This window comes from Saccopteryx leptura, chromosome 7 (genome assembly GCF_036850995.1).
Source record: "Saccopteryx leptura isolate mSacLep1 chromosome 7, mSacLep1_pri_phased_curated, whole genome shotgun sequence".
NCBI lineage: Eukaryota > Metazoa > Chordata > Mammalia > Chiroptera > Emballonuridae > Saccopteryx > Saccopteryx leptura.
In genome coordinates, this window is record NC_089509.1 from 83,216,510 (window position 1) to 83,230,011 (window position 13,502).

At 42.7% G+C, this 13,502-nt stretch overlaps 1 protein-coding gene across 14 annotated transcripts in view; it reads right to left on the minus strand.

The window, feature by feature from the left end:
- Positions 1-13,502, minus strand: part of ANKRD44 (ankyrin repeat domain 44) — a 345,918-nt gene that overhangs the window by 134,470 nt on the left and 197,946 nt on the right. For all 14 annotated transcript variants that reach the window (XM_066346438.1, XM_066346434.1, XM_066346430.1 and 11 more), the window contains exons 5-8: positions 9,788-9,988; positions 9,337-9,424; positions 7,169-7,311; positions 5,856-6,068 (exon numbers count right to left, since the gene is read on the minus strand). In XM_066346438.1, coding sequence (XP_066202535.1) covers positions 5,856-6,068; positions 7,169-7,311; positions 9,337-9,424; positions 9,788-9,988 — 645 coding nt within the window. The remainder of the gene's footprint in view (positions 1-5,855; positions 6,069-7,168; positions 7,312-9,336; positions 9,425-9,787; positions 9,989-13,502) is intronic.

The window sequence follows — 13,502 nt, forward strand, 5'->3', positions numbered from 1 at the left end:
TATGTGAATGAGGGAACCTAAAATGTTTTTTCTACACTATTCTCTAAAACTACCCACACTAAGTTATCACATTTTCCATATTGGTTTTCCCATACTGGCTGTACCAAAAGCTCAAAATCAGCTTCTTAAACACTAACCTCAACAGTTTTACCTTCTAGCCCAATCTTTCTCCTGACATTCCTCTTAATACCAAATATCATTTACTGAATGCTTACCACGTGAGACACTGTTCTAAGTAATTTATGTGAGAGGATTTATTTAATGCTCAAATAGTTCCATGAAGAAGATACCACTGTTTCCCTAATTTTACAGACAAACTAATTGAGACATACAGAGAAGTTGTTTATTATATAATTACTGAAAGTCAAGGCTTAGACTGGAATCTAGCAAGTCTGATCTAGAACTGAACGCTCAACCACCATACTGTATTGCCTCTCTTAGGCCGTTTTCAATTCTTACATTCATCTTCAAGTCCTCCATCTCTCATTTAACCAAACCCTGCTGACTTTCTTTCTGCAAAGCCTCTCCCTTTTTTCAGCTGTCCCCTCTAGATGTTCTGTCTCTAGGTACACTCTACCTGAATTTTCTTTTTATAATAACAAAAATAGCCTTTCTTTCTTCTGGATATAAAAACATGAATATATAACACATGTTCATTATATCACAATCATAAGATTAAAACAAACAGGTAGAAAACCTGAGAAGCCCAAATAAAAATTTTGCCTCTCTGCGTGTTATTAGTATATCGGTATATATTCATATATTTTTCTTTTTCTATGCATATACATAGACACATAACCTTTTTTTCTTTCTGAAGTGAGAAGTGGGGAGGCAGAGAGACAGACTCCCACATGCGTCCAACCAGAATTCACCCAGCATGCCCACCAGAGGGCGATGCTCTGCCCATCTGGGCCATTGCTCCATTGCAACAGGAGACATTCTAGTGCATGAGGCATAGGCCATGGAGCCATCCTCAGCACCTGGGCTAACTTTGCTCTAATAGAGCCTTGGTTGTGGAAGGGGAAGAGAGAGACAGAGAGAAAGTAGAGAGGGAAAGGTGGAGAAGCAAATGGGAGCTTCTGTGTGCCCTAGCCAGGATTCAAACCCGAGACTTCCACACACTGGGCCAATGCTCTACTACTCAGCTAGCTGGCCAGGGCCAGACACATAACTTTTTTTTTTAAGTGAGAGGAGAGGATATAGTGAGGCAGACTCCCGCATGCACCCCAACCAAGATCAACCCAGCAACCTCTGTCTGGGCCAATGCTCAAACCAACCAAGCTATCCTCAGAGCCTGAGGTAAACTGGCTGAGACCAATCAAGCTATCCTCAGCACCCAGGGCCAGGCTAGAACCAATCGAGTCACTGGCTGTGAGAGAGGAAGAGGGAGAAAGAAGGGGGCAGAGGGAGGAAGGAAGAAGCAGATGGTTGCTTCTCTTGTGTGCCCTGACTGGGGATTGAAGCCAGGATGTCCATATGCCAGGCAGATGCTCAATCCACTGAGCCACCACCTAGGGCCTAGACACATAACTTTTTATTTTTTATTTTTTTATTTTTTTTAATAAATTTTTATTAATGTTAATGGGATGACATTAATAATTCAGGGTACATATATTCAAAGAAAAACATGTCTAGGTTATCTTGTCATTAAATTAGGTTGCATACCCCTCGCCCAGAGTCAGATTGTCCTCCGTCACCCTCTATCTAGTTTTCTCTGTGCCCCTCCCCCTCCCCCTAAATCTCTCCCTCCCTCCCTCCTGCGTCCTCCCTCCCCCCACCCCTGGTAACCACCACACTCTTGTCCATGTCTCTTAGTCTCGTTTTTATGTTCCACCAATGTATGGAATCATGTAGTTCTTGTTTTTTTCTGATTTACTTATTTCACTCCGTATAATGTTATCAAGATCCCACCATTTTGCTATAAATGATCTAATGTCATCATTTCTTATGGCTGAGTAGTATTCCATAGTGTATATGTGCCACATCTTCTTTATCCAATCCTCTATTGAAGGGCTTTTTGGTTGTTTCCATGTCTTGGCCACTGTGAACAATGCTGCTATGAACATGGGGCTACATGTGTCTTTACGTATCAATGATTCTGAGGTTTTGGGGTATATACCCAGTAGAGGGATTGCTGGGTCATAAGGTAGTTCTATTTGCAGTTTTTTGAGGAACCACCATACTTTCCTCCATAGTGGTTGTACTACTTTACATTCCCACCAACAGTGTATGAGGGTTCCTTTTTCTCCACATCCTCTCCAACATTTGTTATTACCCGACTTGTTGATAATAGCTAATCTAACAGGGGTGAGGTGGTATCTCATTGTAGTTTTGATTTGCATTTCTCTAATAACTAAAGAAGCTGAGCATCTTTTCATATATCTGTTGGCCATTTGTATTTCTTCCTGGGAGAAGTGTCTGTTCATGTCCTCTTCCCATTTTTTTATTGGATTGTTTGTTTGTTTGTTGTTGAGTTTTATGAGTTCTTTGTAAATTTTGGATATTAGGCCCTTAGACACATAACTTTTTAAAATAAAAAATGATCTCATTCATTCAGTGGCAGAGCATTGCCCAGCGTGTGGATATCCCAGTTTGACTCCCAGTCAGGGCACATAGGAGAAGCAACCATCTGCTTCTCCACCCCTCCCCTTCCTCCTCCTCCTCCTCCTCCTCCTCCTCCTCCTCCCCCTCCTCCTTCTCCTCCTCCTCCTCCTCCTTCTTCTCTTTCTCTCTCTCTCTCTCTCTCTCTCTCTCTCTCTCTCTGTCCCCTCCTGCAGCCATGGCTTGATTGATTCAAGTGAGTTGGCCCTGGGAGCTGAAGATGGCTCATGGACTCCATCTCAGGTGCTAAAAATATCTCAGTTGCAAGCATGGACCTAGATGGGCAGAGCATCACCCAATAGGGGACTTGCTGGGTAGATCTCAGTCAAGGCATATGAGGGAATGTCTCTCTGCCTCCCCTTCTCTTGCTTAAAATACATACATACATACATACATACATTCATACATAATTTTAAAAAAAATTTTAAATAAAAAGTGTCTGGCCCTGGCCTGTTTGCTCAGTGGTAGAGCATTGGCCCGGCATGTGGATGTTCTAAGCTCAATTTCCGGTCAAGGTACACAGGAGAAGTGACCATCTTCTTCTCCACCCTTCCCCCTCCTGCTTCTCTCTCTTTCTCTCTCTTCTCCTCCCACAGCCATGGCTTGATTGGTTCGAGTGCATGAGCCTGGGAACTGAGGATGGCTCTGTGGCGCCTTTCCCACAGATGCTAAGAATAGCTCAGTTGCAAGCATGGCCCCAGGTGGGCAAAACATCAGCCCCAGATGGGGCTTGCTGGGTGGATCCCAGTCAGGGCGCATGCAGGAGTCTGTCTATCTTCCCTCCTCTCAGTTAAAAAAGAAGAAAAAAGAAATCATATTTATTTATTGCATATTATTTTTTTCATTGATATCACTGGCTATTATTAGTCCTGTTGATAGTTTCCAATCTTAAGGGAATATATATTTGTGTATTAGTTTGTATTTTACTAATTACTAGTGATATTAAATATTTTTACAGGTTTATTAATTTTTATGACTTCTTAATATGTTAAGCATATTAACTCTTTGCTTATCATGTACACTGCAGAAAACTTCCCTGAGTTATTCCTTTTTTAATAGTATGTTAGGGGTTTTGTTTTTTTCTTCTTTTTTTATCATATAAAAGTTTAAAATATAATTATTTTCTGTCTCTGGTGTTCTATGGCTAGATTACTGTTTCTAATGCTTAGTTCTGATCATATGACCTCTGTAATGATTAGTGGCCTTCACAGCTATGAAAGCCCAAAGTCCTTAGCCAATAGATAAGCCCTCCTCATTAGGACACATTTCAGCTGGCTCTTGGCATTTTTTTTTTCACATGGTTTATACTGTAGTCAGGCAGTATAAATTGCTATTCTGATAATTTGTCCTATATGTCCACTATTAAAAATTATAAAAAAAAACATAAAAAGATTTTAATAGTGCCCGATCAGGCAGTGGTGCAGAGAATAGAGTGTTGGCTGGGGATGTTGAGGAGCCAGGTTCAAAATCCTGAGGTCACTGGCTTGAGCGCAGGCTCATCCAGCTTGAACGTGGGCTCATCAGTTTGAGTGCAGGGTCACCAGCTTGAACGTAGGATCATAGACATGACCCCATGGTTGCTGGCTTGAGCAAGGGGTCACTGACTTGGCTGCACTACCCTGGTCAAGGCACATATGAGAAAGTAATCAATGAACAACTAAGGTGCCGCAACCAAGAATTGATGCTTCTCATCTCTCTCTCTTCCTGTCTGTCTATCTGTTCCTGTCTGTCTCTCTTGCTGAAGAAAAAATAATATTTTAAAAGTAAATAGAGAAGGCCATAAAAATAGATTAATCCAATATTCTTAAAATTAAATTTTTAAATAATTTTTCAAAAGCAGCGGCAGATTACACTGGGACCTTGCTTCGGGATTCCTGTGTGCTTGGGAAAAGGGAAGCTGGTCACTTGGTGCAGGTGAAGATGTTCCGCTGTAACCTAAGCGCATCCAAGTAATGTAACCAGGATCATGAAGACTGCCATATATGTTCCTCTCAGTTATCCACAACAGGGGGCTAACTAGGTACCTAAAGTTTACCCAGAGGTTTTCCTATCCAGTACTCCCAGCACCCTGTCATGCTATTCTACCTAGAATACCCTCTCTCAAATTCTCTCTATGCCTCCCCATCTCAAATTGAGCAATTGCCATTTCTGATGCCCAAGCAAGAAGCAAATCAATACTTGTTTCTTACAGTTTACAATGCTTTAGTACTTTCTCATGCCGCTCATCACATTTTCTCTTGCCTCTTGATTATCTGAGTGTGTTATCTCCTTACCATATTGTACATTCCTTGAGGGCAAAGATCACCTCTCATCTTGGAGTACTCTCTTATACCAAACAGAGTACACTAAGTAGTCCTCAGTAAGCCTGCTGAATAAAGGACTCGCCATTAAGACCGGGTCACTGTTAAGTCACTGAAGCCACTATCTGCGGTTTACTATAAGAAGGCATTTGAGAAACACCTCGGAGGGCCACCCAGGGCTGGGAACAGACACGAGATCATGCCTTCCTTCCGATTCTCAGTAGCTCTGCCCTATCAGCTCAACAGTCACCTCAGTATTAGAATCTAGGCCAAATCAACAGGTCTGAGATCCCGTACTTCCTCTGGAATATTCACTGGGCGACCCTGGACATGTGGCGAGAATCTCAGTTCCTTCCAGCTGGTGCCACCACTCCTGCAGGAACAGGGCAGCTAACGGAAACAGTACCACTGGGCGACCCTGGACATGCGGCTAGAACCTCAGTTCCTTCCAGCTGGTACCACCACTCCTGCAGGAACAGGGCAGCTAACGGAAACAGTACCACTGGGCGACCCTGGACATGCGGCTAGAACCTCAGTTCCTTCCAGCTGGTACCACCACTCCTCCAGGAACAGGGCAGCTAACGGAAACAGTACCACTGGGCGACCCTGGACATGCGGCTAGAACCTCAGTTCCTTCCAGCTGGTACCACCACTCCTGCAGAAACAGTACCTAGGGGCCGTGGGGTCGAGGTCCTCAGAAGTACAAATCATTCAAACCTGACCTGATTTACAGCAGTTGATTTTGCTCAGAGCCTCAACCCAAAGCTTTTTAACACTGAGAGAGACCTGGTCTGGCCTATGGTGGTGCAGTGGATGGAGCATCGACCTGGAACACTGAGGTTGCTGGTTAGAGGCCCCGGGCTTGCCCAGTCAAAGCAAATACAAGTACTCTGCTCCCCCTACCCAAGTCAATAAATAAAATCTTAAAAAAAGAAAAAAAAAAGAGTGTCATACCTGGATGTTAACATCCGCCCCGTTGTTGACTAACAGCTCAAGACACAAAGCACCGTGTGTGGAGGCAGCAGCGAAGTGCAGAGGGGTGAACCCACTGTTGTTGGGCTGGTTCACATTAGCACCGTAGTCGGTCAGCTCGTTGACGACAGAATCTTGCCCGTTGTAGCAGGCCAGGTGGAGAGCCGTGTTGCCATAGACATTGATTTCATCGATCTGCGAGTGAGTCCAAAACAGGGTGATTAAAATCATCGCAGCCAATTTACCCCATTTTCTGCAGAAGAGCCTAATAGCTGTGCCAAAGAAAGGAAATGTCCATCTGTCAACACAATGATTCAGAGCCTGCTGTCGCCCCATTGTGGTCATCCTAGAAATGCTTGTCACTGGAAGTAAAAATCAGCAAAAAGGTAAATGTGACAAAAAGTGAACTAGAGAAGAAGAGTGAATTAAAGGTTTCAACTTGTACAGAGACTGTTTTGGGCTATGGAAGGGGTTAAAAAGTGAGAGGCAGAGCTGTCTGGAAATGCCAGAGGAGAACTGAATCAGGGGAGTGAGAAAAAAGCCTGAAACTCAACCACGAATCTGGAGAGAAAGAGGCGGCAGAGGCGCAAGGAGGGCCTGTGAGCCTCAGCTCAGGAGCTGGGCTCAGCTGCCACTCTGGGTTTGGCTCTGCTGTCTGACAGCCCACAAGGCCACATGCCAGAGCAGGACCATGAAGCTGTCCTGGGTATTTAGGCCATGGCTCTTTCTTACTGCCCCTACCGCTGGATTTCAGCATCATGGTCTCAGTCCTGCACCTTGTCCTTTCCTCCAAGGACAGGGATGTTCCAAAGCCTCACTACTGCTCCGGTTCTGCGCTTAAAGGGGTTTGGAAGATTTCTCCAGCTCAGCACTGGACACTTCTGCTGTTTGTCCCTGTCATTCATTCGCTCACTTCTGCTGGTAAGCCACAACTTAGAAGGCTAGATTCTGAGGGTGAGATGTGGGATTGTAGCCAGTCTTTAAAAAAAATGACTGGTTAATGTGTGTGTGTGTGTATGTATTTATCATATATATATATATATATGGCTATTGCTTATTTCTCTATCGTGATATAGAAAGTTAGCCTTATCAGATCCTATCACCCTCCTCAGTTGCCCACAGAAACTCAAAGATAGAGTAATAGAAAGAACAGGGTTTTTATCCTTGTGAATTAAAATGCAAACAGAATTTAATTTCTGAACAAAAGAAAACCCACAAATACATAAGATTTTACTTCAGAACAAATAGAAAGCCCACTAATATACCATAAGTTGATGCATGGAACCGTAGCTCACCTCCACCCCCAGATTCAGGAGATGTTTGACAACACTGGTCTGTCCATTGGAGGCTGCGGCGTGCAGGGGGGTGTAACCCTTCTTATCTTTACACGTCACTTCTGCTCCGTGGTTAATGAGCAACGCCACAACATCCAGGTGGCCTTTACAAAGAAAGCAGCAGAAAAATGTCGTTAACCTTTATAGGACAATTTGCCGATTCATTCCACCAAAATTATCACTATTAGCTTTCGCTGCCAAAAGCATATTGCTGAGCTATTTATAAAAAGCTGGTTCATGGAAGTATTCAACAAATATTTAGTGAGTGCCTACTATGTGTCAGACTTTATGTAAATACTATAGGATAAAAAATAGATGATTCTTATGTGAGCCTCCTCTTCAAGATCTAGAAAAAGAGATGCCTGTTCACAAATAAATAACAACAGGCCCTGACCGGTTGGCTTAGTGGTAGAGCATCAGCCTGGTGTGTGGAAATCCTGGGTTCGATTCCCAGTCAGGGCACACAGAAGTGACTATCTGCTTACCCACCCCTCTCCCTTCTCTCTTTATCCATCTCTCCTCCCCTCCACCTTCTCACTCTCTTTTCTCCTCCCACAGCCATGGTTCAAATGGTTCAAGCAAGTTGGCCCCAGGCACTGAGGACAGCACCATGGCCTCACCTCAGGTGCTAAAATAGCTCAGTTGCCAAGCAATAGTACAGCTGCCCCAGATGGGCAGAGAATCGCCCCATAGAGGGCTTGCCAGGTGGATCCTGGTCAGGGCACACGCGAGTCTGTCTCTCTGCCTCCCCGCCTCTCATGTAACAAAAAAAATAAAAATTAATTAAATAAATAAATAATGAGGTGCTGTAATATGTTAGTAACAATGCCTTAAAAAAATTCTGTGAAAATGAAAGCAATGTTTTTGAAACCAATTGCCATTCCTTGCTGAAAACCCCAACACTGGCAGTTGGTTTGGAAAAACTTATGGAAGAAAAAAATCAATTAATCAGAGTGGCTCCAGATCAATTTTTAAATTATATAAAATTGCTGCTGTTTGACTGCTGGTCGGTTTGTTTTTGGCCCATAGAAATGGCAATTTTTATAAAATAAAAGGCCTATGTGCTTGTTAGAAAGGATTCAGAAAAAGCCAAAAGGTATTAAAAGGAAACCCAAATCATCCACAATCACCAATCCCTGGAAATAGTCAGTTAACATTTCAGTGTGTAATATATCCCAGGTTATATTCATTGTATAGATTTTTTTTAAATGGGGATCATATTATTCATACTGTGTGTTACAATCTGTTTTCACTTAACATATCACAGAATCTTCCTACGTTAATAAATACTAATGACATCACTATGGTTACTGCACAGGGCCCCATGTGTAGATCCTCCATAATTCACCAACACAATCTCCTGCGGATGGCCATTCAAGCCGTTTATAACTTGGTGCCGATAGATTCTTGTCTGCTTTTCTAATTGCAGGATGTTCTCCAATTAGAAACACAAAAGAAGGATCTTCATTTACCACAGGATTACATCGGGAATAAACTCTATAAGGTCCATCACTTGTCAGTGGCATTTGTGCCAACAAAAGTGAAAAGGAAAAACATAGAAATGTCATTTCTTCCTTCCTCTCCCCCAGCCGAGCTGGCTGAGGCAAGGACCGCCGGCCCCAGCTCTGCTGCAGGTAGAGAAGCCGGAAAATCCTGTGACTCCGGTCACCGCAACTGACACAGCCGCCAGGGGGCTGTCCGTACTTCCTCCCTTTCTGTTTCTTTCAAAAATGTTTATAAATAAAAATAAATGCCAGCGGAATTTATGTCCTTGTTTTGCTAGTCAGTCCTCCTTCTTTTTAAACATCTTATCTTGCTTCCGTAACAAGTTAAAATAAGCACAATTTGTGCAGCTTTCCAATCCAGATTGAAACATATTCAGTGAGGTCCAGGTCATAAGTCCTCCTTCCTCTTTTTTGTAGGAGAAATAAATCTTTGGCAAAGCAACTGCCCAACCTGAGTGTTTGACACATGCCAATAAAACAGACCAAATCTTAATTCAGTTGAACCCAAGTTTGAAAAGAAGTCAGACTTGCCCCCCCCCCCCCCAAATATCTATATGGTCCATGAGAGACCCATGGCTTCTTTAAAGATTATATGCATTTTGCTTTCCATTATGGCATCCTTACCCATATATGCTGCCCAGTGCAGAGCACGCCGGTCCTTCTTGTCAAATGCATTGATGTTTGCCCCTTTGGCCAAGAGTAAATTGACCATCTGAAAAATAACCAATAATGAAATCAAGTATACACTGTAAATTGGTGAGGGCTCCTCACCACCTGCAGCTGGTCTGAGCCAAATTAATGTCAGGGCAGATCAGAGATCTGGGCTTCAAACGAAGTAGGCAGATGACATCACAGCCAACCCTGTGGCATGTGTACCAGGAGAAAAAGACTGAGGTGAAAGCTACCTTTTCAATTCACTGTGACTCTGAATTTAAAAACAGACACACTTGCCTATGGTTTCATGTACAAATACTATCACGGCACTCTGTGCAGGTCTCAGAAGTAATGTTAGGTTTCACTTGGGGATAAGAGAGTCTGTCGGAAGGATTCTCTTCCCAGTGACGAGGACACCCACCTCCACGTGGCCGTTCAGAGCAGCGTGGTGCAAAGCTGTGCGGCCCCCTCGGTCAGAGACATTGACGCTGCTCAGCAGGGGAATGATCACTTCTGCACACTTGATAGCTTTATTGGCTGCTGCTACGTGGAGGGGGGTCTGCCAGTTCTTGTCCCTCGCATTGACATCAGCCGAGTGCTTAATCAATACTTGCACTGCTTCCTAAAACAAAAGCAGAGTTTTCAAGGGTCACAAACAAATGCTCAATCAGTATTTACTGGGGTGTAAGATGTTTCACCAGACCCCGGAACTACTAAAAGGGAAGGTTCCCTGCCCTCAAAGGCTGGCTTGAGATGGATATTCTTCTGTGATAAGCAAAGTAATATATGATAAAGATCAAGAGTGACAGAGATTAAAATTAAGATTCACTGCACATTTCTTTGTTAGGCCAAGAGCCCTGGCATATCTCCAAAACCTTCTACGTATAAGGTTTCCTTATAAGGCAGTGGCCCCAACCTTTTTTGGGCCACAGACCTGTCTAATGTCAGAAAATATTTTCACAGACCGGCCTTTAGGGTGGGAGGGATAAATGTATCACGTGACCAAAACAAGCGTCAAGAGTGAGTCTTAGACGGATGTAACAGAGGGAATCTGGTCATTTTTTAAAAATAAAGCATCATTCAGACTTAAATATAAATAAAACAGAAATAATGTAAGTTGTTTATTCTTTCTCTGCGGACCGGTACCAAATGGCCCACGGACCGGTAGCGGTCCGTGGCCCGGGGATTGGAGACCACTCTTATAAGGTATCAGGTATATTTGGGCAAATGAGAACAGTCATGTGCACTCATTGGGGTGAAATATCCATCAGCCAAAGAGCTCCCCAAAGATTATGTGAGGTTAGAGGCATTTGTCAGTAAGTCTCCCTCTTCCAAAGCCAAAGACCGCAAAGCCCTTCATAAATTGGATCCATTTGTAAATCTTTAGTTCCCTCAGCCAACATCTTCACTGTCACTCAGTGATTAATAAGCAGTCAAGGAAAGAGGAGGCCTGTTACTTCCTCAACTTGAAGCTACAAAATGGTTGTTTTTCCAACCTTTTCCATGTTACAAAGGGGTAGTTTCACCTACTGAGTTCCTTCACCTTCCCCGAGCCTCTAACCTTTTATCTCCTTCTCTCGACCTAGCCAGCATATCAGCCGTTTGAACTATATACCTCTACCTTGGTTGTGCAATGAAATTACCTGGGGAGCCTTTAAAAATACAGATACCTGGTCCCACCCCAGAGAATCTAACTGGCTTCAGAATTTCTGTAAAGCTCCCTGAGGACTGGGCTACACAGCCAGGATTGAAGACTCTCTTCTGTTCAGCCAAATGAATGACATAGCTTCTCTAGAAAAGGGGCGTGGCTGTTGCTTGTTTCTCTTTATTTCCAGGGATATCCTTGGGAGCAGTAAATGGAGCTCCTTTATGGACGTCTTATCAATGTGTCGCCAATGAGCCAATGAAAGGCATCAGTACCACACTCCTGCCACCCACCCTTCATGGTCCAAGAACTCACCTTTGTCCACCCGAAGCCCCACCGGCCTGACTGTCCAGTCTACTTTATCATATAGGTTTATAAAAGTGCCCCCAGAAAGTAGATCATTTGAACCATCAAAATTAATACCTTTATCAGGGATATAAATGATGAAATAAATAGAATGTTCCATGAATCAGGAGTAGTAACATGTTGAGATGAATAGCTAACTTAGACAGCAGAAGGAAAGCAAAAAGAAATTAACTTTGCAAATTAAAGAATATAGCTTAAATAAAAAGTGTGACTCCACTCAGGCGCTATCAACAAAGGGTCATAAGCTGATAGGTCCCAAGCAAACATTTTAAGATTACCAAAAAAGGGGAAAAAAGACATATGCCACTCATCCTCAGCAAGATGAAGAATAAAGTAATACTAAACATTCCCTGACCCCGTTCACTTCAGAGCAAAACATGTGTATGCCATGCTCACCTACTGTGCAAAACACAACTACAACTAGGGAAGATTGAAAGAAACAACACCCAGGTTCCATCCTGAAAACTAGCCAGGTGCACAAAAACAAACGAACAAACAAACAAAAAATGCTAAATCACAATAAAGAATTAAAATTTACATTAGAAAAATAATAGTTTTATCAATTTTGGTCTCATAAATATGGAGGCAACTCATTGTGATGTGGGAAGAAAATATTGGAACCTTCATTTATATTTATTTTTTGAAAAAAGGGAAAGCATTTTAGCTGGTATTTAACTTCTGGGTTGGCGCTGGGCCCTCACCGTGTTGGAGATGCCCGCAGGAGAGAGAGGGGCTTCCACCCGGCTGAGGGGCGGGGCTGGCCCGGGCTCCGTTCATTTGCCTTCAGTGCACGAAAGGTGCAGTGATGGACTTGCCAAGTCGATTTACAGATTGTAATACGTACTCTCAAACTAAAAGTGTTCTAAAATAAGCAAGATTTATGCAAGGAACCCACATAAATAATGTGCAAGGCACAGAGCTGACACCTCTACTCATAGTAAAAGCTTTCTATCACCTACATTACAAGGTAAAAGTAATGACAGATTTAATCAGATCTGACAACAGCTTGGACAAAACAGAGGAAAATCCTCAGAAGTCTGTTGTCTACCTTGGTTATGTAAGACTATGATAAATGAAAAGCCTCACCCTAAGTATATTGGGCTTTGAAACATTAGCTAACGATAGTAGTTCCAGTATATAATTTATAAATAAAGGAGGTATATATTTTGAATATGCATGCTAAAAATTTTGCAGATATAGGGCCAGAAAAATTGAAGATAACCATCTCAAAGTAATACTGTAAAAAAATGGTACAGTATCCTTTTTACACATTCACAACAAAATAACCATACTGTACTTTAATACTTTAATGCCTTTGCCTTGTGCGTTATTGTGCCTGTATAAATTCTTGCTTTGTATTAAGTATTATGTAAATTCAGAATAGATTAACAAAACAAACTACACAAGAGCATTTCACCAATTTATACTTTTTGGAGATAAGACCAATGAAATCATTATAAATTTGTTTTTTAAAAGTAAAAAAATGTGATTCCTTTCAGAGTAACTCAGAATAAAGGAATGGATATTACCTTTGAGGTATTTTTTTTTTAGTGAGAGGAATAAAGGCAGAGAGGCTCCTACATGCACCCAAATTGGGAACCACCTGGCAAGCCCACTAGGGGGTGATGTTCTGCCTATCCAGGGCCTTTGCTCCATTGCTCAGGAACAGAGCCATTTTTTAGTGCCTGAGGCATAGGCCACAGAGCCATCCTCAGTGCCCGGGCCACCTCTGCTTGAGCCAATTGAGCCATGGCTGCTGGAGGGGAAGAAAGGAGAGGGGGAGGGAGAGGGTTGGCAAACAGATGGTGGCATCTCCTGTGTGCCCTGACTGGGAATCAAACCCGGGACATCCACACGCTGGGCCAACACCCTACCACTGAGCAAACTAGCCAGAGAAAAGAGGTACTACTTTTAAATGAAGATTTAGAAATTATTTGTGTTTCATACAAAGCAACAGGTTAAGCAAGGAAAAAATACATTTACATGCCAGTTATAGCTTATATCTAAACAAGCACTTTCAGAGTTTGGGGCTGGGAGGAACCTGTATTCTCAAATAAGCAATATACTTCTAAATATATTTTAATCACAGAGGATTTTGGTCTCTTTTTGTTAGTAAAGTCTTATT